At 49.3% G+C, this 24,189-nt stretch overlaps 1 protein-coding gene across 1 annotated transcript in view; it reads left to right on the forward strand.

Annotated features, from left to right (window-relative positions):
• LOC147097522 (threonine--tRNA ligase 1, cytoplasmic-like) overlaps positions 1 to 24,084 on the forward strand; it is a 43,760-nt gene extending 19,676 nt beyond the window's left edge. Inside the window, exons 5-18 of the mRNA XM_085972008.1 lie at positions 1,499 to 1,745; positions 2,429 to 2,493; positions 8,663 to 8,741; positions 8,877 to 9,023; positions 11,497 to 11,595; positions 14,996 to 15,162; positions 15,673 to 15,835; positions 16,407 to 16,544; positions 18,567 to 18,644; positions 18,725 to 18,825; positions 19,338 to 19,442; positions 22,417 to 22,489; positions 22,575 to 22,689; positions 23,833 to 24,084. Coding sequence (XP_085828134.1) covers positions 1,499 to 1,745; positions 2,429 to 2,493; positions 8,663 to 8,741; positions 8,877 to 9,023; positions 11,497 to 11,595; positions 14,996 to 15,162; positions 15,673 to 15,835; positions 16,407 to 16,544; positions 18,567 to 18,644; positions 18,725 to 18,825; positions 19,338 to 19,442; positions 22,417 to 22,489; positions 22,575 to 22,689; positions 23,833 to 23,981 — 1,726 coding nt within the window. The 3' untranslated portion in view covers positions 23,982 to 24,084. The remainder of the gene's footprint in view (positions 1 to 1,498; positions 1,746 to 2,428; positions 2,494 to 8,662; positions 8,742 to 8,876; positions 9,024 to 11,496; positions 11,596 to 14,995; positions 15,163 to 15,672; positions 15,836 to 16,406; positions 16,545 to 18,566; positions 18,645 to 18,724; positions 18,826 to 19,337; positions 19,443 to 22,416; positions 22,490 to 22,574; positions 22,690 to 23,832) is intronic.
• Positions 24,085 to 24,189: the final 105 nt, after the last annotated feature.

Genomic DNA, 24,189 nt, shown 5'->3' on the forward strand with positions numbered 1-24,189 from the left:
CATTGGGCCCCTGCCCCCGGCCCCTGGCCCATTGGGCCCCTGCCCCCGGCCCCTGGCCCATTGGGCCCCTGCCCCCGGCCCCTGGCCCATTGGGCCCGTACCCCCAGCCCCCGGCCCGTTGGGACCGTACCCCCAGCCCCCGGCCCGTTGGGCCCGTACCCCCGGCCCGTTGGGCCCGTACCCCCGGCCCGTTGGGCCCGTACCCCCGGCCCGTTGGGCCCGTACCCCCGGCCCCCCGGCCCATTGGGCCCGTACCCCCAGCCCCCGGCCCATTGTGCCCGTACCCCCGGCCCCCGGCCCGTTGGGCCCGTACCCCCGGCCCCTGGCCCATTGGGCCCCTGCCCCCGGCCCCTGGCCCATTGGGCCCGTACCCCCAGCCCCCGGCCCGTTGGGACCGTACCCCCAGCCCCCGGCCCGTTGGGCCCGTACCCCCGGCCCGTTGGGCCCGTACCCCCGGCCCGTTGGGCCCGTACCCCCGGCCCGTTGGGCCCGTACCCCCGGCCCGTTGGGCCCGTACCCCCGGCCCCCGGCCCATTGGGCCCGTACCCCCAGCCCCCGGCCCATTGTGCCCGTACCCCCGGCCCCCGGCCCGTTGGGCCCGTACCCCCGGCCCCCGGCCCATTGGGCCCGTACCCCCAGCCCCCGGCCCATTGTGCCCGTACCCCCGGCACCCGGCCCATTGTGCCCGTACCCCCGGCACCCGGCCCATTGTGCCCGTACCCCCGGCACCCGGCCCATTGGGCCCGTACCCCCGGCACCCGGCCCATTGGGCCCGTACCCCCGGCCCATTGGGCCCGTACCCCCGGCCCCCGGCCCATTGGGCCCGTACCCCCGGCCCATTGGGCCCCGGCCCCCGGCCCATTGGGCCCGTACCCCCGGCACCCGGCCCATTGGGCCCGTACCCCCGGCCCCCGGCCCATTGGGCCCGTACCCCCGGCCCATTGGGCCCGTACCCCCGGCCCCCGGCCCATTGGGCCCGTACCCCCGGCCCATTGGGCCCGTACCCCCGGCCCCCGGCCCATTGGGCCCGTACCCCCGGCCCATTGGGCCCGTACCCCCGGCCCATTGGGCCCGTACCCCCAGCCCCTGGCCCATTGGGCCCGTACCCCCAGCCCCTGGCCCATTGGGCCCGTACCCCAGCAAGACCTGTGTCTCTGGAGAGGAGGGAGATTATTTGTCTCTTTCTGTGTTCCGGGTTGCAGCATCTACCAGGTCGCTGCGTTATTTGATTGTTTGAACCTTTCCTGGCACAGGTGGGGTGAGTTCCCTTATATCTCAGCTGGGTTCAGGGGTGGGATAGTATGTGGCATCAGATCTCTGCACTCCCGATGAGAATCAGAGTGGGTTCCCAGTGCCTTGCAGCTCTAGCACCGGGGGTGCTCTCCCTGTGCCACTTTTATCAGGAAATTAATGTCCAGAGTTTGATGAAGATAAATGCAAATCCCTGCCATTAATATTTTGGGCTTAACTTCATTCTATTTTGATGTTCATATGTCTCCCTGTCCTTTTCGCATGTCCCTCCCTCTCCGTCTTCCCTCCCTCTTCATCTGTCCTTGGATTATGACCGGGTTTGCTGCACTGATTTGCATGTGTCTCTCGCCCTCTTACATGGTCTTCTGTTTCTCAGAGGAGTGTCCAGCAACGAGTTTCCGTACCTGGAGAATATCTGCAAGTCGATCATGAAGGAGTGTCAGACATTTGAGAGACTGGAGGTCAGCAAGCAGACTTTGCTTGAAATGTTTAAGGTAATATTCACTTTATTTCCTGTCCTGTGCTGTGTCTTGACTGCTCTCTGAGAGGATAGATGATCTGTTGCCAGGTCTCTGAGGCACTGCAGTGTAACTTGGGCCTGGACTGAGGGACGACTGGCCCAGGGCTCCATTCCCACCCACTGTGCTTTACAGTCTATTCGTGTGTAGGCAACTGTGACCATGCTGCACACTCACTCCCCTGTTCAGTTCTGGTCACTGAGGGAAACAGCCAAGTCCTGGAGATGGTGCAGAGAAAGGGGCTGCCAGGCTGACCCTTGACCCCTAGTGTCCGGGGGCCTGAGTTATGAGGAACAGTCTCGAGAGGGGATCTTGTACAAAGGATAGTAACGGGATAGAACCATTAAACCTGAGCGCTGTTTCCAGACTGGGGGACGGAGACACCAAGTACGAGACCGAGGAAGCCCTTCACACACTGACCAACACCGGGAATGGTCTTTGGGCAGCAGACTAGGGTAAAATAACAGGCAGCTGGGGGCTGTGCTCAGGGACATGTAGATTTCTGAGAATGGATGAGCTCAATGGGCTGAACGGCCTCTGTTATCGGAATTTAACTTTGTAAATGAGTGTCATGTCCCGTGTGGGGATCTGGATTACGCGCATCTTGAATTTTCCTAAAGCTGTTTTAGCTGCTGGTAAATCTATCTTTTCTCTCTCAGTACAACAGATTTAAGGTACGGCTATTAAACGAGAAGGTGGACACGCCGACTACCACAGTATACAGGTGAATGGGCTGTGAATTGCACCATCTGTTACTAATTTACCTGTTTTTTGGGGGGGGGGGGGGGGCAGGATTTGATAAGTCACCACATCAGAATCGGGAACATTTGACTCTTATGTTTCAGCTGGAAACGCGGGACAGCGGGGGAGGGGGTAAAGGTCGCGGGTGGGGGCAACAATTCAGCATGATCTTGAATCCACAAAGGACAAGGCTTACAGTTTAAGCATAAAATGATCTGTCCACTGGTCCGGTCCGGTCTGGTCCTGTCCTGTGATGGGTTTGGGACTGAGATCGGTAAATTATTGGGTGCTTTCAGTACAGGCTACTCACTGATGCTGGTCCATCTGTCAGTCTGCAACTGGGAATTGAAATCTCTCCCATTCCTGAAGATTTATAACTTTAAAGAGGGACCCAACCATTGGAACTCCTTAAAACATATCACAGTGATGTTTATTCTTGATTTCTGAATATTTTTCTTCAAACAGTAAGTCTGACTACTTCATCAGCGTACGTGGCTGGGAGCAGTTACTGAGGCCGAGGGTTAGGGAGCAGGATTAGCAAAAGCGTGCCCCCCGTTAACGCAAGCGTATCCCCAGTTACTAACTCAGGAGCTGGATTACTTCACAAGCTCGCTCAGTAATCCCTGGTTCTAATGACCCTTTGTATTTACCGATCCTTTAATGTTATAACTAATTGTGGCCACTTGGTGCGGGCGCTGTGCCTGTTGCTACCGAATTGGGGACAGTGTTGGGTTAAAAAGCAACGGGATGGAGTGCAAGATTGGCACAGTTTCCCCAACAGCAACACGTGGCCATGCAGTAGGTCTTTGCCTTGGATTTTGCTACTCAATCTTGGTGTGTGGGTTTGCACAACAAGTGCCATGAGGCTGTATACTGTATTCGCTGCTGACGATGCGGTCTCCTCTACATTGGGGAGACCAAACGCAGATTGGGTGACCGCTTTGCGGAACACCTCCGTTCAGTCCGTAAGGGTGACCCCGAGCTTCCGGTCGCCTGTCATTTTAATTCACCGCACCATTCCCACTCGGACCTCACCGTCCTTGGCCTCTTGCATTGTTCCACGGAAGCTCAACGTAAACTCGAGGAACAGCACCTCATCTTCCGATTAGGCACTTGGCAGCCTTCCGGACTCAATATCGAGTTCAACAATTTCAGATCATAACCTCGGCCCCTATTACATTTTTACTTATATTTTTTTCCACCCCTTTGTTTTGGTCTTCCCTTCCCCCCCACCTTTTCCTTTTTTTGCTCTCTCCCACATGGCAGCTCTGTCTCATCCTGCCAGTATACTTCACACCTAATCTCAGCCGCCTTTTGTCTCCACTTGTCCTATTACCATTTCGTCTGGTTTTGAATACCTCTTAATGTCTCTTTTACTTCTTTTGTTCTATCGCAGCCCTGCCTTCGATCTATTTTATTTCCTTTCCAGTTTTGAACTCTAATTTCTCTCCACGGATGTTGCCTGGCCGACTGCGTTTTTCCAGCATTTTCTGTTGTCATTTTGGATTTCCAGCATCTGCAGTATTTTGCTATCGTAAGTGCCAGGAGGCAATCTGACCATGGGGAGCATCATAGCTGACCCATAGAAACATAGAAGATAGGAGCAGGAGTAGGCCATTCGGCCCCTCGAGCCTGCTCCTCCATTCAATGAGATCATGGCTGATCATCCAAATTCAGTACCCTGTCCCTGCCTTCTCTCCATATCCCTTGATCCCTTTAGCCTTAAGAAATATATCCAACTCCTTCTTGAATATATTTAATGAACTGGCCTCCACCGCCCTCTGTGGCAGAGAATTCCACAGGTTCACCACTCTCTGGGTGAAGAAATTCCTCATCTCAGTCCTAAATGGCTTACCCCTTATCCTTAGATTATGACCCCTAGTTCTGGACTCCCCGGTCATCGGGAACATCCTTCCTGCATCTAGTCTGTCCAGGCCTGACATTTTATAGGTTTCGATGAGATCCTCTCTCAATCTTCTAAACTCCAGTGAGTATAAGCCCAATCGACCCAATCTCTCCTCATACGTCATTCCTGCCATCCCAGGTAGCCTGGTGAATCTTCGCTGCACTCCTTCCATGGCAAGAACATCCTTCCTCAGATAAGGCCATCAAAACTGCACACAATACTCAACGTGCGGCCTCACCAAGGCCCTGTACAACTGCAGCAAGACATCCTTGTTCCTGTACTCAAACCCTCTCGCTACCAAGGCCAACATACCATTTGCCTTCTTAACCGCCTGCTGCACCTGCATGCTTACCTTCAGCGACTGGTGCACAAGAACACCCAGGTCTCTTTGCACTTCCCCTTCTCCCAATCTGTTGCCATTCAAATAATAATCTGCCTTCCTGTTTTTGCCACCAAAGTGGATAACCTCACATTTATCCACATTATAGTGCATTTGCCATGTTTCTGCCCAATCACCCAACCTGTCCAAATCGTACTGGAGTTTCACGACATCCTCCTCACAGCATACCCTCCCACCCAGCTTTGTGTCGTCTGCAAATTTGGAGATATTACATCCAATTCCCTCATCCAGATCATTAATATATATTGTGAACAGCTGGGGTCCTAGGACCGATCCTTGCGGTACCCCACTAGTCACTGCCTGCCACTCGGAAAACGACCCGTTTATTCCAACTCTTTGCTTTCTATCTGCCAACCAGTTCTCTATCCAAGTCAATACCTTGCCCCCAATCCCATGTGCCTTAATTTTGCACGCTAATCTCTTATGCGGGACCTTATCGAAAGCCTTCTGAAAGTCCAAATACACCACATCCACTGGTTCTCCCTTATCTATTTTGCCAGTTACATCCTCAAAAAATTCCAGTAGATTAGTCAAGCACGATTTACCTTTTGTAAATCCATGTTGACTTTGTCCGATCCTGTCACTGCTTTCCAAGTGCTCTGCTATTACATCTTTTATAATGGACTCTAGCATTTTCCCCACTACCGATGTCAGGCTTACCGGTCTATAATTCCCTGCTTTTTCTCTATCACCTTTTTTGAATAGTGGGGTAACATTAGCTACCCTCCAATCCATGGGTACTGTTCCAGAGTCTATCGAGTTCTGGAAGATGACCAGCAATGCATCTACTATCTCCAGGGCCACTTCCTTAAGTACCCTAGGATGTAGATTATCAGGCCCTGGGGATTTATCGGCCTTCAATCCAGTCAACTTCCCCAACACCATTTCCTTACAAATACTGATTTCTTTCAGTTCCTCCCTCTCAGTCCCTATGTTCCCCGACATCTCTGGGAGGTTATTTGTGTCCTCCTTTGTGAAGACAGAACCAAAATATGTATTTAATTGGTCTGCCATTTCTTTGTTCCCTATTATAAATTCCCCTGATTCTGACTGTAAGGGACCTACGCTTGACTTCACCAATCTTTTTCTCTTCACATATCTATAAAAGCTTTTACAGTCAGTTTTTATGTTCCCTGCCAGCTTACTTTCATAATCTATTTTCCCTTTCTTAATTAATCCCTTTGTCCTCCTTCGTTGAATCCTAAACTGCTCCCAATCCTCAGGTTTGCTGCTTTTTTTGGCCAATTTATATGTCCTCTCTTTGGATCTTATGTTAGCCCTAATTTCCCTTGTTAGCCACGGTTGAGTCACCTTTTTTGATTTATTTTTATGCCAGACTGGGATAAACAAATTCTGTAGTTCATCCATTCGATCTTTGAATGTTTGCCACTGCTTATCCACCGTCAACCCTTTGAGTGACATTACCCAATCAATCCTACCCAACTCGCGTCTCATACCATCATAGTTCCCTTTATTTAAATTCAGGACCTTAGTCTCTGAGTCAACTACTTCACTCTCCATCTTAATGAAGAATTCTATCATATTATGATCGCTCCGACCCAAGGGGCCTCGCACAACAAGATTGCTAATTAATCCTTTCTCGTTACATAATACCCAGTCTAAGATGGCCTGATCCCTAGTTGGTTCCTCGACATATTGGTCCAGGAAACCATCCCGTATACACTCCAGGAATTCCTCCTCCACAGTATTGTTAATAATTTGGTTAGCCCAATCTATATGTAGATTAAAGTCACCCATGATGACTGCTGTGCCCTTATTGCACGCTTCTCTAATTTCCCTTTTAATGCCATCCCCAACCTCTGCATTACTGTTTGGGGGTCTATACACCACTCCCACTAACGTTTTCTGCCCCTTGGTATTTCTCAGTTCTACCCATACAGATTGCACATCATCAGAGCTAATATCTTTCCTTACAATTGTGTTAATCCCTTCTTTAACCAGCAATGCTACCCCACCTCCCTTTCCTTTTTGCCTATCTTTCCTGAATATAGAATACCCCTGTATGTTGCGTTCCCAGCCTTGGTCACCCTGGAGCCATGTTTTCGTAATCCCAATCATATCATATTAATTTACCTCTATTTGCGCTGCTACTTCATCCACCTTATTACGTATGCTCCTCGCATTAAGACACAAAGCCTTCAGGCTTGTTTTTTTAATGCTCTTCGACCTTTTAGAATTATTTACTGTGGCCATATTTGATTTAAACCCTTGATTTCTCTGACTGCCACCTTTGTTTTTCTCCTTCCTGTCTTTTGCTTCTATCCCTGTTTCCCTTTCCTCTGTCTCCCTGCTCAGGTTCCCAACCCCCTGCCATTTTAGTTTAAACTCTTCCCCCAGAGCTCTAGCAAACACTTCCCCCAAGGACATCGGTCCCGGTGCTGCCCAGGTGCAGACCGTCCCGTTTGTACTGGTCCCACCTCCCCCAGAACCGGTTCCAATGTCCCAGGAATTTGAATCCCTCCCCCTTGCACCATTCCTCTAGTCACGTATTCATATGAAATATCCTTCTATTTCTACTCTGACTAGCACGTGACACTGGTAGCAATCCTGAGATTACTACGTTTGAGGTCCTATTTTTTAATTTAGCTCCTAACTCCCTATATTCAGCTTTTAGGACCTCATCCTGTTTTTTACCTATATCGTTGGTACTTATATGCACCACAACAACTGGCTGTTCACCCTCCCCTTCCAAAATGCTCTGCAGCCACTCTGACATCCTTGACCCTTGCACCAGAGAGGCAACACACCATCCTGGAGTCTCGTTTGCGGCCGCAGAAACGCCTATCTGTTCCCCTTACAATAGAATCCCCTATCACTATAGCTCTTCCCCTCTTTTTCCTCCCGTCCTGTGCAGCAGAACCACCCCTGGTGCCAGGAAGTTGGCTGCTGCTGCCTTCCCCTGGTAAGCCATCCCCCCCATCAGTATCCAAAGTGGTATATCTGTTTGAGAGGGGGATGGCCACAGGGGACTCCTGCACTACCTGCCTGCGCCTACTACTCTGCCTGTTGGTCACCCATTCCCTTTCTGCCTGTGCAACCTTTACCTGCGGTGTGACCAACTGGTTAAACGTGATAGCCACGACGTCCTCAGCCTCGCGAATGCTCCAGTGTGCATCCATCCGCAGCTCCAGCGCCGCAGTGTGTCCCTGATTTCCCACATAGCGCAGGAGGAGCATACCACGGGGCTGCGCTCTCCTGCCACGAATTACCCTTTAATTAATTGAAATTAAATCAAAACCACCAATTAAATGATATACTCAATGGCCCTTGTTTATCAACTGTCCCCGCTACACCACAGAGACCCTAGAAACTATAAAACACAGACTTTAAGCTTGTAAAAAAGGAGAAAGAGAGAAATACTCACCAACCAATCACTTACCTGCTTTCTGGTGACGTCACACTTCAATTACTTTTTACTTCTCTCTCCTGCTCTCGGAGCTCTGAGATTGGTAAACCTACCTGGTCCTCAGGGTCGCTTTTGTAGTTGCGCCGCCGCCGCCCGCTCCACTCAGGTCCGCCGCCGCTCTGGGGCCTACCTGGCCCTCGGGGTCGCTTTTGTAGTCGTGCCGCCGCCCGCTCCACTCGGGTCCGCCGCTCCAGTCAAGTCTGTTCTCTCCTGACACACACACACCCTTTCCTGCAGGAGTCACTGGGAGAGACAGCAGGAGGACTGCTGGATTCCCTTCCTATCCCAGTGGCCTAGGCCAATTGTAGCACCCTTACCTCCAGGTTGAGATCAGTCAACTTGGCAGAGATCGTGGCCCTGACCCTTGCTCTGATCGTGGCCCTGACTCTTGCTCTGACCCTGACTCTGCTCTCTCATAGGTGTGGCCCATTAATCGATTTGTGCAGGGGACCCCATGTCAGGCACACTGGCAGAATTAAAGCCTTCAGAATTTATAAGGTGAGTGCGCGCGCGCGATCTCCAATTCCAGACCAGGGAGACATTGCGTTAATTTTAAAGTAAACGGCACAGAATTGGTTTTGAAATTGGAGTGAGTTTTATACAAAGGGAAACTAGTGTTCTGTAAATTTGCAGAACTCTTCGACTTACTGGGAAGGAAAGTCCAACATGGAGACTCTGCAGAGAATCTACGGGATCTCGTTTCCTGACAGCAAGATGCTGAAGGAATGGGAGCGATTCCAGGAGGAAGCCAAGAACCGGGATCACAGAAAGATTGGACGGGTATGGGAAATGTTCTGTGTTATGTTGCAGATTTCAGGTTGAAAGTAACATGCAAATCAGTGCAGCAAACCCGGTCATAGTCCATAGTCAGCGACACGAGTACAGCAGGAAAGAGGAGGTAAATCCTCATGTAGAGCTTGGACGATCCAAGTGTCACAAAGCAGAAGGCAGTTCAGTCTACTGCAAGCTAACGGGCTCCACACTGACACTGCACATTGGCTTTCCCTTTAATCCAGAGATCTGTCTGTTTCTAAAATAAAAACAGAAAATGCTGGAAATACTCAGCAGGTCAGGCAGCATCTGTGGAGAGAGAAACAGAGTTAACGTTTCAGGTTGATGACCTTTTGTCAGAACGGGAAAAGGTTAGAGATGTAACAGGTTTTAAGCAAGTACAGAGACAGGGAAATGGGGAGGGCAGGAAACAGTAAAGGGGAAGGTCTGTGATAGGGTGGAAGGCAGGAGAGATTAAATTACAAAAAGAATGATGCTGCAAGACAAAAGGAGATGGTAACATAGAAACATAGAAAAATAGGAGCAGGAGTAGGCCATTCGGCCCCTCGATCCTGCTCCGCCATTCAATATGATCATGGCTGATCCTCTATCTCAATACCATATTCCCGCTCTCTCCCCATACCCCTTGATGCCTTTTGTGTCTAGAAATCTATCTATCTCCTTCTTAAATATATTCAGTGACTTGACCTCCACAGCCTTCTGTGGTAGAGAATTCCACAGGTTCACCACCCTCTGAGTGAAGAAATTTCTCCTCATCTCAGCCCTAAATGTCCTATCCCATATCCTGAGACTGTGACCCCTCGTTCTAGACCCCCAAGCCAGGGGAAACATCCTCCCTGCATCCAGTCTGTCTAGCCTTGTCAGAATTTTATACGCTTCAATGAGATCCCCTCTCATTCTTCTAAACTCTAGTGAATACAGGCCTAGTCGACCCAATCTCTCCTTGACAGTCCTGCAATCCCAGGAATCTGTCTGGTGAACCTTCGCTGCACTCCCTCTGTGGCAAGTATATCCTTTCTTAGGTAAGGAGACCTAAACTGCGCACAGTACTCCAGGTGTGGTCTGACCAAGGCCTTGTATAACTGTAGGAAGACATCCTTGCTCCTGTACTCAAATCCTCTTGCAATGAAGGCCAACATACCATTTGCCTTCCGAACTGCTTGCTGCACCTGCATGTTTGCTTTCAGTGACTGGTGTACAAGGACACCCAGGTCCCTCTGTACATCAACATTTCCCAATCTATCACCATTTAAATAATACTCTGCCTTTCTGTTTTTCCTACCGAAGTGGATAACTTCACATTTATCCACGTTATACTGCATCTGCCATGTATTTGCCCACTGACTCAACTTGTCTAAATTGCCTTGAAGCCTGTTTGCATCCTCCTCACAACTCTCAATCCCACCTAGTTTTGTGTCGTCGGCTAACTTGGAAATATTACACTAATCTGCCTGTACAGAACATGTCTGGGCATGCCTCAGCTGGCTCCGCCCCTGGCTCCACCCCTAAGCCCAGGTATAAAGGTGATTGACCTCCAGTCCCCCTGGCTTTAAGGATCGGTCTACCAGCAGAGGCATGCTCGTATTCTTTTGTTAATAAAAGCCTACTTGTTATAAGTTTAACTCTTAGTCTTCTGGAGTTATTGATGGCGCATCAGTTCCCTCATCCAAATCATTGATATATATTGTGAATAGCTGTGGTCCAAGCACTGATCCCTACGGTACCCCACTAGTCTGCCACCCCGAAAAAGACCCATTTATTCCTACTCTCTGTTTCCTGTCTGTTAACTAATTTTCAATCCATGCCAGTATATTACCCCCAATCCCATGTGCTTTAATTTTGAACACTAACCTCTTATGTGGGCCTTTATCAAAGGCCTTCTGAAAATCCAAATACACCACATCCACTGGTTCTCCCTTATCTATTCTACCAGTTACATCCTCAAAAAACTCCAGTAGGTTTTTCAAACACGATTTCCCTTTCATAAATCCATGTTGACTTTGTCTAATCCCGTTGATATTTTCTACGTGTCCTGTTAACACGTCCTTTATAATAGTAATGGGACAAGCAAAGAAACAAAAGATGAGTGTAGAGGAATCATTACCAACAGCTGCCGTCCGAAAAAATGGGAGCAGTGGTTATGATTTGCAATTGTTCAACTTAGTGTTGAGACCGGAAGGCTGTAAATTGCCTAATTGAAAGATGAGGTGCGGTTCCTCGAGCTTCATTGGAACAGTGTAGGAGACCGAGGTCAGAGTGGGAGTGGGGCGAAGAGTTAAAATGACAGGCGACTGGAATGACCCCAGTAGACTGGGCCGGGAATAGCTGGAAATAAGATTTAATGAGTTTCTGTGTTTGTTTCTGTTAGCTTCACGTTGACTGGGGTCTCTGGTCACTGGATGGTTTGTGCCTCGGGGCTGTATCACTGCTCACCCTCATTTCACTTCCATCTGCTTTACAGGAGCAGGAATTGTTTTTCTTCCATGAGCTCAGCCCCGGGAGCTGTTTCTTTCTCCCGAGAGGTGCTTCTATTTACAACACGCTGACGGCATTTATACGGGTAGGTGCCTCATACACACACCAGTTGTACTACCACAGATTTGTTTATAGAAATCACTGAGGTGGGGCAATGCGGTGCTTTGTGGGGCATCGTGGGGCAATGTGCAGACAGGTGGAAGGCGCACCTTACTTAGTCCGTATTCTTTCAGGTCCCTCGGTGGTTGCACCACCTGGTGCGGACCAGGACAGTCCCAGGTTCCACATGCAGTCTGTACTCACTCAGCTGTAAAGGGCTTCCGTACCCATGGCTTTAGGAAGGAGAAAAATCAGCCAGAGTTGTTGTTCCTGAGTGTTCCCACTGACCCTTGTTTGGGTGAGAACAGGATAGGGCTCTGCTGTGATGCTTCACACAGTGGAATAGCCTGTGGACACTCACTGCCTGAGCTCGCGTGAGAAGAAGCGATTTGCTTGAGTTATACAGTGAGGGTGATGAGCATTGATCCTCCGGGGGAGCAGGGGGCAAATGGAGACAAACCTATCTTTCAAATAAGTACTCGTGTTGTGGCAGCCGGTACCTGTCAGCTTGGCTCAGTGTGTAGCACTCTCACCTCTAAGTCAGAAGGTTGTGGGTTCGAGTCCCACTCCAGAGACTTGAGTACAAAATTCAGGCTGACAATTCAGTACAGTACTGAGGGAGTGCTGCACTGTTGTAGGTGCCGACTTTTGGATGAGATGTTAAACTGAGGCCCCGTCTGCCCCATCCCACGGTACTTTTTGAAGAAACATAGAAACATAGAAGATAGGAGCAGGAGTAGGCCATTCGGCTCCTCAAGCCTGCTCCGCCATTCAATGCGATCATGGCTGATCATCCAAATTCAGTATTCGGTCCCTGCTTTCTCCCCATACCCCTTGATCCCTTAAGAAATATATCCAACTCCTTCTTGAATATATTTAATGAATTGGCCTCTACTGCCTTCTGTGGTAGAGAATTCCACAGGTTCACCACTCTCTGGGTGAAGAAATTCCTCCTCATTTCTGTCCTAAATGGCTTACCCCTTATCCTTAGACTGTGACCCCTGGTTCTGGACTCCCCGACCATCGGGAACATCCTTCCTGCATCTAGTCTGTCCAGTCCTGTCAGAATTTTATAAGTTTCAATGAGATCCCCTCTCATTCTTCTAAAGTCCAGCGAGTATAAGCCCAATCGACCCAATCTCTCCTCATACGTCATTCCTGCCATCCCAGTTATCAGCCTGGTGCATCTTGGCTGAACTCCTTCCATGGCAAGAACATCCTTCCTCAGATAAGGCGACAAAAACTGCACACACTACTCAAGGTGTGGTCTCACCAAGGCCCTGTACAACTGCAGCAAGACATCCTTGTTCCTGTACTCAAACCCTTTCGCTACGAAGGCCAACGTACCATTTGCCTTCTTAACCGCCTGCTGCACCTGCATGCTTACCTTCAGCGACTGGTGCACAAGGGCACCCAGGTCTCGTTGCACTTCCCCTTCTCCCAATCTATTGCCATTCAGATAATAATCTACCTTCCTGTTTTTGCCACCAAAGTGGATAACCTCACATTTATCCACGTTATATTGCATCTGCCATGCTTCTGCCCAATCGCCCAACCTGTCCAAATTATCCTGGAGTTTTTCGGCATCCTCCTCACAGCACACATGCCCACCCAGCTTTGTGTCGTCTGCAATTTTGGAGATATTACATCTAGTTCCCTTGTCTAGATCATCATTAATATATATTGTGAATAGCTGGGGTCCAAGGACCGATCCCTGCGGTACCCCACTAGTCACTGCCTGCCACTCGGAAAAAGACCCGTTTATTCCAACTCTTTGCTTTCTGTCTGCCAACCAGTTCTCTATCCAAGTCAATACCTTGCCCCCAATCCCATGTGCCTTAACTTTACACGCTAATCTCTTATGCGGGACCTTATCGAAAGCCTTCTGAAAGTCCAAATACACCACATCCACTGGTTCTCACTTATCTATCTTACCAGTTACATCCTCAAAAACTTCCAGTAGATTAGTCCAGCACGATTGACCTTTTGTAAATCCATGTTGACTTTGTCCGATCCTGTCACTGTTTTCCAAGTGCTCTGCCATTACATCTTTTATAATGGACTCTAGCATTTTCCCTACTACCGATGTCAGGCTTACCGGCCTGTAATTCCCCGTTTTCTCTCTACCACCTTTTTTGAATAGTGGGGTAACATTAGCTACCCTCCAATCCATGGGTACTGTTCCAGATTCCATCGAATGATGGAAGATGATCAGCAATGCATCTACTATTTCTAGGGCCACTTCCTTAAGTACCCTAGGATGTAGATTATCAGGCCCTGGGGATTTATCGGCCTTCAATCCCATCAATTTCCCTAACACCATTTCCCTAAAATACTGATTTCTTTCAGTTCCTCCCTTTCATCAGACCCTATGTTCCCCGACATCTCTGGGAGGTTATTTGTGTCCTCCTTTGTGAAGACAGAACCAAAATATGTATTTACAGGAAACTTTGGTTTATCCGGAGGTTGTATGCCCGGAAACCTCGATCTAATGGCAGAAATCAGCAGCCGTTTTGGTTAGGTTTTTTTTTTCTCCTAACATTTTTTTTTTTTTTTTTTTTTTAACAGTCAGGATCTGGAAAGCATCTCTGTAACTTAGCAACAGCTTCAGAGACGCTTCCAAGGTAGGGGCCGAGTGTTTACAAGCTGTTGCTATGCAACAGTGTTTGTTGTCAGATACGGAGATGAAACCCTCCTATCCTTCAACATTAGCGCTGGTCTATCCGGAAGTTTTGATAGATCGGCAGCAGCTCGGTCCCGTCGGTGCCGGATATCAGAACTTTTCCTGTAATTGGTCTGCCAGTTCTTTGTTCCCCATTATAAATTCCCCTGATTCTGACTGCAAGGGACCTACGCTTGACTTCACCAATCTTTTTCTCTTCACATATCTATAAAAGCTTTTACAGTCAGTTTTTATGTTCCCTGCAAGCTTACTCTCATACTCTATTTTCCCCTTCTTAATTAATCCCTTTGTCCTCCTTTGTTGAATCCTAAACTGCTCCCAATCCTCAGGTTTACTGCTTTTTCTGGCCAATTTATATGTCCTCTCCTTGGATCTTATGCTATCCCTAATTTCCCTTGTTAGCCACGGTTGAGTCACCTTTTTTGTTTTATTTTTATGCCAAACTGGGATGAATAAATTCTGTAGTTCATCCATGCGGTCTTTGAAGAGCAGGAGAATTCTCCCCGGTGTCCTGGCTAATACTTACCCTCGACCAAATTCACTAAAACAGATTCTCTCATTGCTGTTTGTGGGATCTTGCTGCAGCCTTTCCTGCATTACAACAGTGACTACACTTCAAAAGTACTTCATTGGGACGTCGCGAGGTCATGATAGGCACTATAGAAATGCAAGTTTGTTCTTGACTGTTGGTCTGTACTTGCAGGAGGAGTATCGAAGGCGCGGATTCACTGAAGTGGTCTCTCCAAATATCTACAGCAGCCGCCTGTGGGAGGCATCTGGCCATTGGCAGCACTACAGCGAGAACATGTTCAGCTTTGAGGTAGAGAAGGAGTTATTTGCACTGAAGCCCATGAACTGCCCAGGTCACTGGTACGTGTTAAACACAAAGGCTGTTCGAATATTTACTATTTTTATACTTCTCGGCAGATATTTTGACAGTTTGTCAGAGGTCAGTTTGTCGTGAGCATCTTTATTGGGTCGTTGGTGAGCCAGTGTTTGTTGCCATTCTAGTTCCCTGAGAGTCCAGCATACAGTGTGGATTTGCAGCCACCTGTTGAGGCTGGGCAGAGATCGCCTGCCCTCAAAGGCGTTGGGGTTTTTGCAACAATCCAGCAACTTCTACCAATGGTCCCACAATATTGGTACAATCCTGGGGCCAGGCCCTCTGACGGTTCAGCATTACCTCAGACACAGGAATGAAGCCAATACAAATGCAATAAGCTGCATCTAATGTGTGGACTGAGATTGATCAGTGTCAGACAGGAAGTGATGGGCTTCGGTTGTGCAGCAACTCCTGAAGGGAGACCTGGTTCCCACAGGAAGCGGTGTACTGGACTAAATGTGCTAGAATGTTCTGCTCTGACGCTCTGTTTCTATCAGTTTGATGTTTGACCATCGCCCACGATCCTGGCGTGAGCTCCCTCTCCGGTTAGCTGACTTTGGTGTTCTTCATCGCAACGAGCTTTCGGGGGCATTAACCGGATTAACCAGAGTGCGCCGGTTCAAGCAGGATGATGCCCACATCTTCTGTACGATGGAGCAGGTGAGCGAAATTCTGCAGTCTGATCTCTCACACCATTTTATTCTGTATCCGAGGTGGCTCTTTGTAACACCTGAACAGACATTGAACTTCATTCCCATTGTTTTGTCTTAATTTATTCCCCCGTAGGTGCTGATTCTCACTGGGGTAAAGTTCCTGAAGGTGCTGATTCTGTGCTCACTATTGCTGGGGGCAGTTCCATGGTACCAAGTGCCCTTTGGTAAATGATGGGCCTTTATTCTCGAGGGTTGAGACTGGGAGTATTGTCCGGCTATTCCGGATCTTTACATGCAGGCCTGGCCCCGCAGGTGTCGCTGGACAGTGATCAGGAGCAAGACCCTTGGCAGAGGTTTCTTTTCCCTAGCCCAGGGACACTGAAGCGAGTGGTAACACCCGAGGTCAGCTAACTCCGCACAGCCCAGCCCTGGACCTCCTGCTCCCTCTGGCACAGGCTTCTGCTTGGCACAGGATCTGCAGTTGTATTGTGTTTAAGGGATGGTTTGTCCTTTTGCCGATCTGGAGTTAGTGACTGTTCTTTTCCGCATGCATTGGTGAGGATTTGCTCCTATTTCAGATTGAGGAGGAGATGAGGGGATGCCTGGACTTTCTCCGCACGGTGTATGGCGTGTTTGGCTTCAATTTCCAGCTCAACCTCTCCACACGACCAGAGAAGTTTCTGGGAGATGTGAACATGTGGAATCAGGCGGAAAAGGCAAGTGATCACCGGACAGTGCTGGTTAACGGTGGAAGAAGAGCAATCGGTACTGATGGTGAGCCTGAGAGGCTGCATTCACCTCGGCCCCATCAGTCTCGCATCAGGGCAGCTGGATTTAACCTTTATAGAGAGAGCCTCGTAAACCAACATTGTTTTATCTTGCCAGCGACGTCCACATCCCATTTAAAAAAAAAAGAATAAAAAAAATATATCTGATACATTGAATTCTGGATTTAAGAGCCGTCACATTCCCTACTGAAAAGGAAGGCTCCAGGTTGTTTACATCATATTAAACATACACTGTACTACAATTAACCCACGCTGTACCTGCCCTGGGAGTGTTTAATGGGACAGTGTAGAGGGAGCTTTACTCTGTATCTAACCCGTGCTGTACCTGCCCTGGGAGTGTTTAATGGGACAGTGTAGAGGGAGCTTTACTCTGTATCTAACCCGTGCTGTACCTGCCCTGGGAATGTTTGATGGGACAGTGTAGAGGGAGCTTTACTCTGTATCTAACCCGTGCTGTACCTGCCCTGGGAGTGCTTGATGGGACAGTGTAGAGGGAGCTTTACTCTGTATCTAACCCGTGCTGTACCTGCCCTGGGAGTGTTTGATGGGACAGTGTAGAGGGAGCTATACTCTGTATCTAACCCGTGCTGTCCCTGCCCTGGGAGTGCTTGATGGGACAGTGTAGAGGGAGCTTTACTCTGTATCTAACCCGTGCTGTCCCTGCCCTGGGAGTGTTTGATGGGACAGTGTAGAGGGAGCTTTACTGTGTATCTAACCCGTGCTGTCCCTGCCCTGGGAGTGTTTGATGGGACAGTGTAGAGGGAGCTTTACTCTGAATCTAACCCGTGCTGTACCTGCCCTGGGAGTGTTTGATGGGACAGTGCAGAGGTAGCTTTGAAATAACAACAGAAAATGCTGGAAAAACTCAGCAGGTCAGGCAACATCCGTGGAGAAAAATTTGGGTTGACATTTCGGGTCGAACCCTTCTTCAAAACTGGAAAGAAAAGAAATTAGATCGAAGGCAGGGCTGCGATCGGACAAAAGAAGTGAAAGAAACAAAAGAGCTAGACGAGATGGTAATAGGCTGAGATTAGGTGTGAAGTGTACTGGCAGGGCAAGAGATAGCTGCCAGGTGCGAGAGAGAAACAAAAGGAAAGGGGGGGTGGGGGGAAAAGGAGTGGAATAATTACAAGAAAAAATGTGTAATTGGGGCCGAGGTTATGATCTGAAATTGTTGAACTCGATATTGAGTCCGGAAGGCTGCAGAGTGCCTAATCGGAAGATGAGGTGCTGTTCCTCGAGTTTACGTTGAGCTTCCGTGGAACAATACAGGAGGCCAAGGACGGTGAGGTCCGAGTGGGAATGGAGCGGTGAATTAAAATGACAGGCGACCGGAAGCTCGGAATCACCCTTACGGACTGGGCGGTGAATTAAAATGATCGCAGCCCTGCCTTTGATCTAATTTCTTTTCTTTCCAGTTTTGAAGAAGGGTTCGACCCGAAACGTCAACTCAAATTTCTCTCCACGGATGTTGCCTGACCTGCTGAGTTTTTCCAGCATTTTCTGTTGTTATTTCGGATTTCCAACATCTGCAGTATTTTACTCTGTATCTAACCCGTGCTGTACCTGCCCTGGGAGTGTTTGATGGGACAGTGTAGAGGGAGCTTTACTCTGTATCTAACCCATGCTGTACCTGCCCTGGGAGTGTTTGATGGGACAGTGTAGAGGGAGCTTTACTCTGTATCTAACCCATGCTGTACCTGCCCTGGGAGTGTTTGATGGGACAGTGTAGAGGGAGCTTTACTCTGTATCTAACCCGTGCTGTACCTGCCCTGGGAGTGTTTGATAGTGACACTGGGAACCTGAAATGGGAAAGTGTTGCATTGCCCAGTACAGACATCTATACTTCAATGAGCATGAAAGTTATTAAAGACAAGTTTTAAACAAATATAAAAATAAAGCAAGCTGCAGATGGAGCTGAGTTTTTGATGTTTATTTCCTGTGGTTTAGCAGTTGGAGTGCAGTTTGAATGCGTTTGGTGAGTGCTGGAGACTGAATGCGGGAGATGGAGCGTTCTACGGACCGAAGGTTAGTGTGGGGCAGCTCAGGTGTGAGCTTTGAAAAATCGTCATCTGCTCGAAATTTTCTCATTCTCTAATTCACTGCAGATCGACATTGAGATGAAGGACGCTCTAGGCCGGTACCATCAGTGTGCCACCATCCAGCTGGACTTCCAGCTGCCCATTAGGTTTAATCTGACGTACGTTAGGTGAGTGCAGTTTGGAGATGTTGTTATTGTGGCTCCCCTCCCCGCCCCTGTCCTGTGTGGGGTTGGTGGGGATGAAGGTGGCTCTGTGGGTAAATACAGCGCTGGTGTGGGATCGAGCTATGCAGACTAGGTTGGTCTCAGGTCACTCTGTCCGAGTGAGCTGATCACAGCTTGGGCAGCAGGTGGTTTGTTGTAATTGGGCTCGGGTCTGGATTAGGGAGGGAGGAAGATCACTCAGGGTTCACTGTCGAGTGACCCCTGCAGGACGCACCGTGTGTGTTAGTACAGGATCAGGTTTGGTGGTGCGGTACTCCACGGTTGAATAGCTAGCTTGGGTTCACGTGTGACGGATGGTGACACAGGTAAGCTCCTGGGGAGTGGCAGAACCTGCGGACCAGTATCACAGTCAGAGTGGTGGTTTCGGGGAGGTGGGAGAGTAAACGGGCAGGAGCGTGGGAGGAGGCCCTTGTCTTTGTGATGCTGTCACTGGTTCACTTTCCTGCTCTCTGCAGTAAGGATGGAGCGGATGGAAGCCGGCCGGTTATCATTCATCGCGCTGTGCTGGGATCGCTGGAACGCATGGTGGCTATCCTCGCCGAGAACTACGCCGGGAAATGGTAACGTTTGAAACCCCAGACACTACAGAGAGAGTGTTTCACCCAGAAGTTCTGCCGGTCTCGCTATCAGCTGGCCGGAGAGGGACACTGGTTCCTGGGTCAGGGTGTCGTTATCTTACAAGCTCAGCTCGCCGTCACGAGAATCCTGACTTATTATTTATTCCTGCAATGTAGCCAATGTACACAAGGCAGTCGTGTAGCGTGGGACTGGAGTCACTTGCTGTGGGGGGAATTGGACTCCTGACTCCAGATTGCAGGAATATACTGACACACTCCCGGGGACCCCCTGTAAATACTGACACACTCCCGGGGACCCCCTGTAAATACTGACACACTCCCGGGGACCCCCTGTAAATACTGACACACTCCCGGGGACCCCCTGTAAATACTGACACACTCCCGGGGACCCCCCTGTAAATACTGACACACTCCCGGGGACCCCCTGTAAATACTGACACACTCCCGGGGACCCCCTGTAAATACTGACACACTCCCGGGAACCCCCTGTAAATACTGACACTCCTGGGGACCCCCTGTAAATACTGACACACTCCCGGGGACCCCCTGTAAATACTGACACACTCCCGGGGACCCCCTGTAAAAACCGACGCACTCCCGGGGACCCCCTGTAAATACCGACGCACTCCCGGGGACCCCCTATAAATACCGAAACACTCCCGGGGACCTCCTGTAAATACCGACACACTCCCGGGGACCCCCTGTAAATACCGACACACTCCCGGGGACCCCCTGTAAATGCCGACACACTCCCGGGGACCCCCTGTAAATACCGACACACTCCCGGGGACCCCCTGTAAATACCGACACACTCCCGGGGACCCCCTGTAAATACCGACACACTCCCGGGGACCCCCTGTAAATACCGACACACTCCCGGGGACCCCCTGTAAATACCGACACACTCCCGGGGACCCCCTGTAAATACCGACACACTCCCGGGGACCCCCTGTAAATACCGACACACTCCCGGGGACCCCCTGTAAATACCGACACTCCTCCAGGGAAAACAGCAACAGAAGATAATTAGTAAATGACTGAGTACTGGAGTCTTGATATCCTTTGTTGTTCCTGTTTAAAAAGCAAAGCTGTTAATTTGAATATGTTGGCAATGTGCAGGAGCTGCTGTGACAACTGTTGAATTAAATTTACCCTTTTCCCAAGTATGGTGGAGTTTAATGGAAAGGTGCTATTGCTCCTCTCTGTGACAGCTAAGTATCTGGCTGATGCTGTGGTCTCGCTGATCATCAGTCCCTTTTTCTGAAGGCTGTAATGTGTATACTCACACCTTCATGTGTTTGTGGAAAATATTTGTGCCCAATGTGACATTTTTCCATTCCGCACACCAGCCCTTGTTTGGGCACTGAGCAAGATTGCCAGTTCCTGTTGAATTAGAAGCTTTTTTCTGCTTTGGGCCTTTGCCCCCTCGGTACTGGATTGACACTCATTTCACAAACAGCCCTTCCAGCCAGGGAGACTTCGATCCCATCAGTCTGTGCTGGTTTGGAGCCCAGATGCTGGAGGTGTGTGTCTGGTGTCTGAGGCCCTGTTAATACTGGAGGTGTTTCACTTCCTGTCCAGCTCTGTTACCTGCAGAAGTGGCTGATATGTTCAAATAATCAGATATTCTGAGTGTAACAAAATGCTGTTGGGTGAACAAAGGCAGCTGGTGAGTAAACGTTAATTTGGAGATTATTGATGTCAGTGCAAACATTACAGAAGCTTAAAGTGGCAACAGATGGACAGTCAGGATTAGACCAGAGCTTTTAATGATTTATCCCTCATCCAGTCTGCCTCACAGCCCATCCCTGGGAAAGGTGACGCCGGCCTATTCGCAGGCCTTTGTAATTATCCCACTGAACCCAGGTTGACCTTCCTTCTAATAGTCTTTCCCCGTGTCTCACTCTCCCCCTCCCTTCTTCCCCAGGCACTGTGCGTTGCTGCTGCTCCATGACTGACCCATGAACTTTGATGGGAGATTTAACTAGAAGGGGATTGATGAATATCGCCTGCTCAACCCAGTGACTGCGCTCCCTCTGCTGAGATTTATAAACCGGCTACAGAGCCTTTTCCTGCTGTGCTCAGCTCCTCCTCACAGTCTGCAGTGTGGGGGTGGGGGAGGGAAGCTGCGGGATATCAGACTGCGGCCCAACTCCCTGGATGTACTGTGTTCAGAACCGAGCTGCAGTTGGCTGCCTTTCCTGCTTTTTCCCAAAACTCTTAACTTAGCAAATAAACTCACTTTTTATAAACGCACCAATTTTTAAATTAACTATTCATTCCATGTTCATATCTGCTACTTAAAAGGACATTGAAAGCCCGCTTCGGTTTGATTTATGGTCTGCTTGAATGACCCTACTATTTCAAATATTAATCACCTTTATTATTAAAAACCACTTGTAAAAGTAATGGTGTCTATTAATCAGAAATAGGAAGGTGAGACCAAGCTCACCCCTGGCTTGGAATCGAACGGCAGCTGTTCGTGGCCTGACTTGCATCAAATGTTTGAATTATTGGAGCTCGAGTTCAGTGTTGACTCTGGGGGGTTTGAAATAAGAAATAGGAGCAGGCGTAGGCTATACGGCCCCTCAAACATTCTCCGCCATTCACTAAGATCATAGCTGATCTTTGACCTCAACTCCACTTTCCTGCCCGATCCCATATCCCTTCAAAGTCTCAGACTGCCATGGTGGGATTTGAACTCTCATTTCCTGAATTATTAGTCCAGTAAGATAACCACTACACTACCTTACCCACCTGATACCCAAGTGTTCCATTTCCCAGCTCCTTATCTTGAGGTGAAAAGTTCACTAAATGAAAAATGAGGTGTAGAGAAGTATTCAGAAGCTGAGATCGTACCTGTAAGGAGCAAGTTCCTGTCGTTTACGTACATAAAATGTAAAGTAGTTAATTATTGTGAGTGATCTTGTGACTGTTTCTGCTTGTTTTAATCTAGGCCTTTCTGGCTATCCCCCCGCCAGGTTATGGTAGTCCCTGTCGGACCAGGCTGTGAGGAGTATGGTTGGAGGGTGAGCAGAGCTGTGGGGCTGTATGTGACACTGAAAGGGTGGGCTAATCTTTACATGAACAGGTCCTTAAGCTGGTTTCTTTTAGGTTTGCCAAGAGTTGGTTGCAGCCGGTTTCATGGCTGATGCGGACCTGGATCCCGGCTGTTTGCTGAATAAGAAGATTCGGAATGCTCAACTTGCTCAGTACAATTTCATCCTAGGTAAATCAAACCAGATGCTTCCACTCTACTCGGAGATCTCATTTTTGTCCATCCCCCCCCCCCCCCCCCCCCAACCTTTCCCCTGTCCCCCTGCACTGTCCTTAATCTCTTGGGCCCAGTTCCCAGACATCTGTATAACAGTGGGTGCAGCTACTGGGTCAGTTCAGTGGGTGCTGCACTGGTGGGATGTGGAGAGATCCTGCCCGGGTTACCCAGCCAAGACGGCAATCACAAGTGACACAGCATCGATTCTGGGATCCCGTCAAGGGTCCCCAGGTAAAGCTGTGATCGCAGATTGTTCCTTTTAATCTAATTTTACGTTTATTGTGGAAATTGTATAGTAATCAGTGCTGTATTTTCATGGGGAGCAGGTCTACTGCTTCACTGTTCAACCAGCTCTCTGCATTCTTACAGCTTCTGAACATTGCTGTAAAATCAGGAGGTGCACCAGTGTAACCCCACCTCCCTGCCCCGGTGGACCAGTGTATGGCACTCTGACGTCAGCAACACGCATTGGAATGACGCAGGTTGGGTTTTCTCCACTTGAGCAAGTTCCCAATCTCAGCTGTGCATGGAGGTGCCGGGGCAGAGGGGGTCCCCAGCATGGAGGTGCCGAGATGGAAGGACAGAGGATGTCCCCACTATGGAGGTGCCAGGGCAGAGGGACAGAGGGTGTCCCAAGCATGGAGGTGCCGGGACAGAGAGACAGGATGTTCCCAGCATGGAGGTGACATGGTGGAGGGACAGAGGGTTTCGCCAGCAGGGAGGAGCCGGGACAGCGGGTGTCCCAGAGGCCCACTGTCGTGGAACTCCTGCCAGCCAAAGGACAACACTGCCATCTTCTCAGCAACAGGACTCAACCCAGAAGGAACTGTGCCGGAGGTAAAATTGGGCAGAGCTCAGTGGAGGCTTCTGACGTTCCAATTTACACATATTGGTGCGAGCGTACATGTGGAAAGAGCAATCAACTAGAATAGTTGAGGTGTTAAAGTCCTTTCATCTACTGCAAGAATTGCTGACCCAGTGTCATTACCTGCACTGTGTCTTGGTTTGTTTAAATGTCCACTGCAGAAGTTTTGTTCCACCATTATTGCGCTGCACGGGAAGTTGAGTCGATTTTTATCAAATCTCTTTTGTCTGCAGTGGTCGGGGAGAGGGAGAAAGCGAGTCATTCGGTGAACATCCGTACAAGAGATAACAAGGTACACGGCGAGCTCTCCGTGACAGCAACTATAGAGAAAATGAAGAGGCTGCAGCAACTGCGTACAGTGAGGGCTGAGGAGGAGTTTTAATTTCCCATCATGGTTGTTGGATGGATGAAGAAACTGTGAAATACTCAGAACAGAACCCAGAGACCATTAGGAAAGATTAAAAATGAACATCTCATTAATTGAAGCTGCAGTGTTGATGTTCTGGGCTGGAAAGAATTCTATAATGAAGATGTGAAACTTTGCTGATCTGATTCTGGGATTTGTCTGTTGTTAAATGAAATAGTCTTAG

Source organism: Somniosus microcephalus, chromosome 32 (assembly GCF_052327205.1).
Source record: "Somniosus microcephalus isolate GS21.2 chromosome 32, FLI_Smic_1.0, whole genome shotgun sequence".
Lineage (NCBI taxonomy): Eukaryota > Metazoa > Chordata > Chondrichthyes > Squaliformes > Somniosidae > Somniosus > Somniosus microcephalus.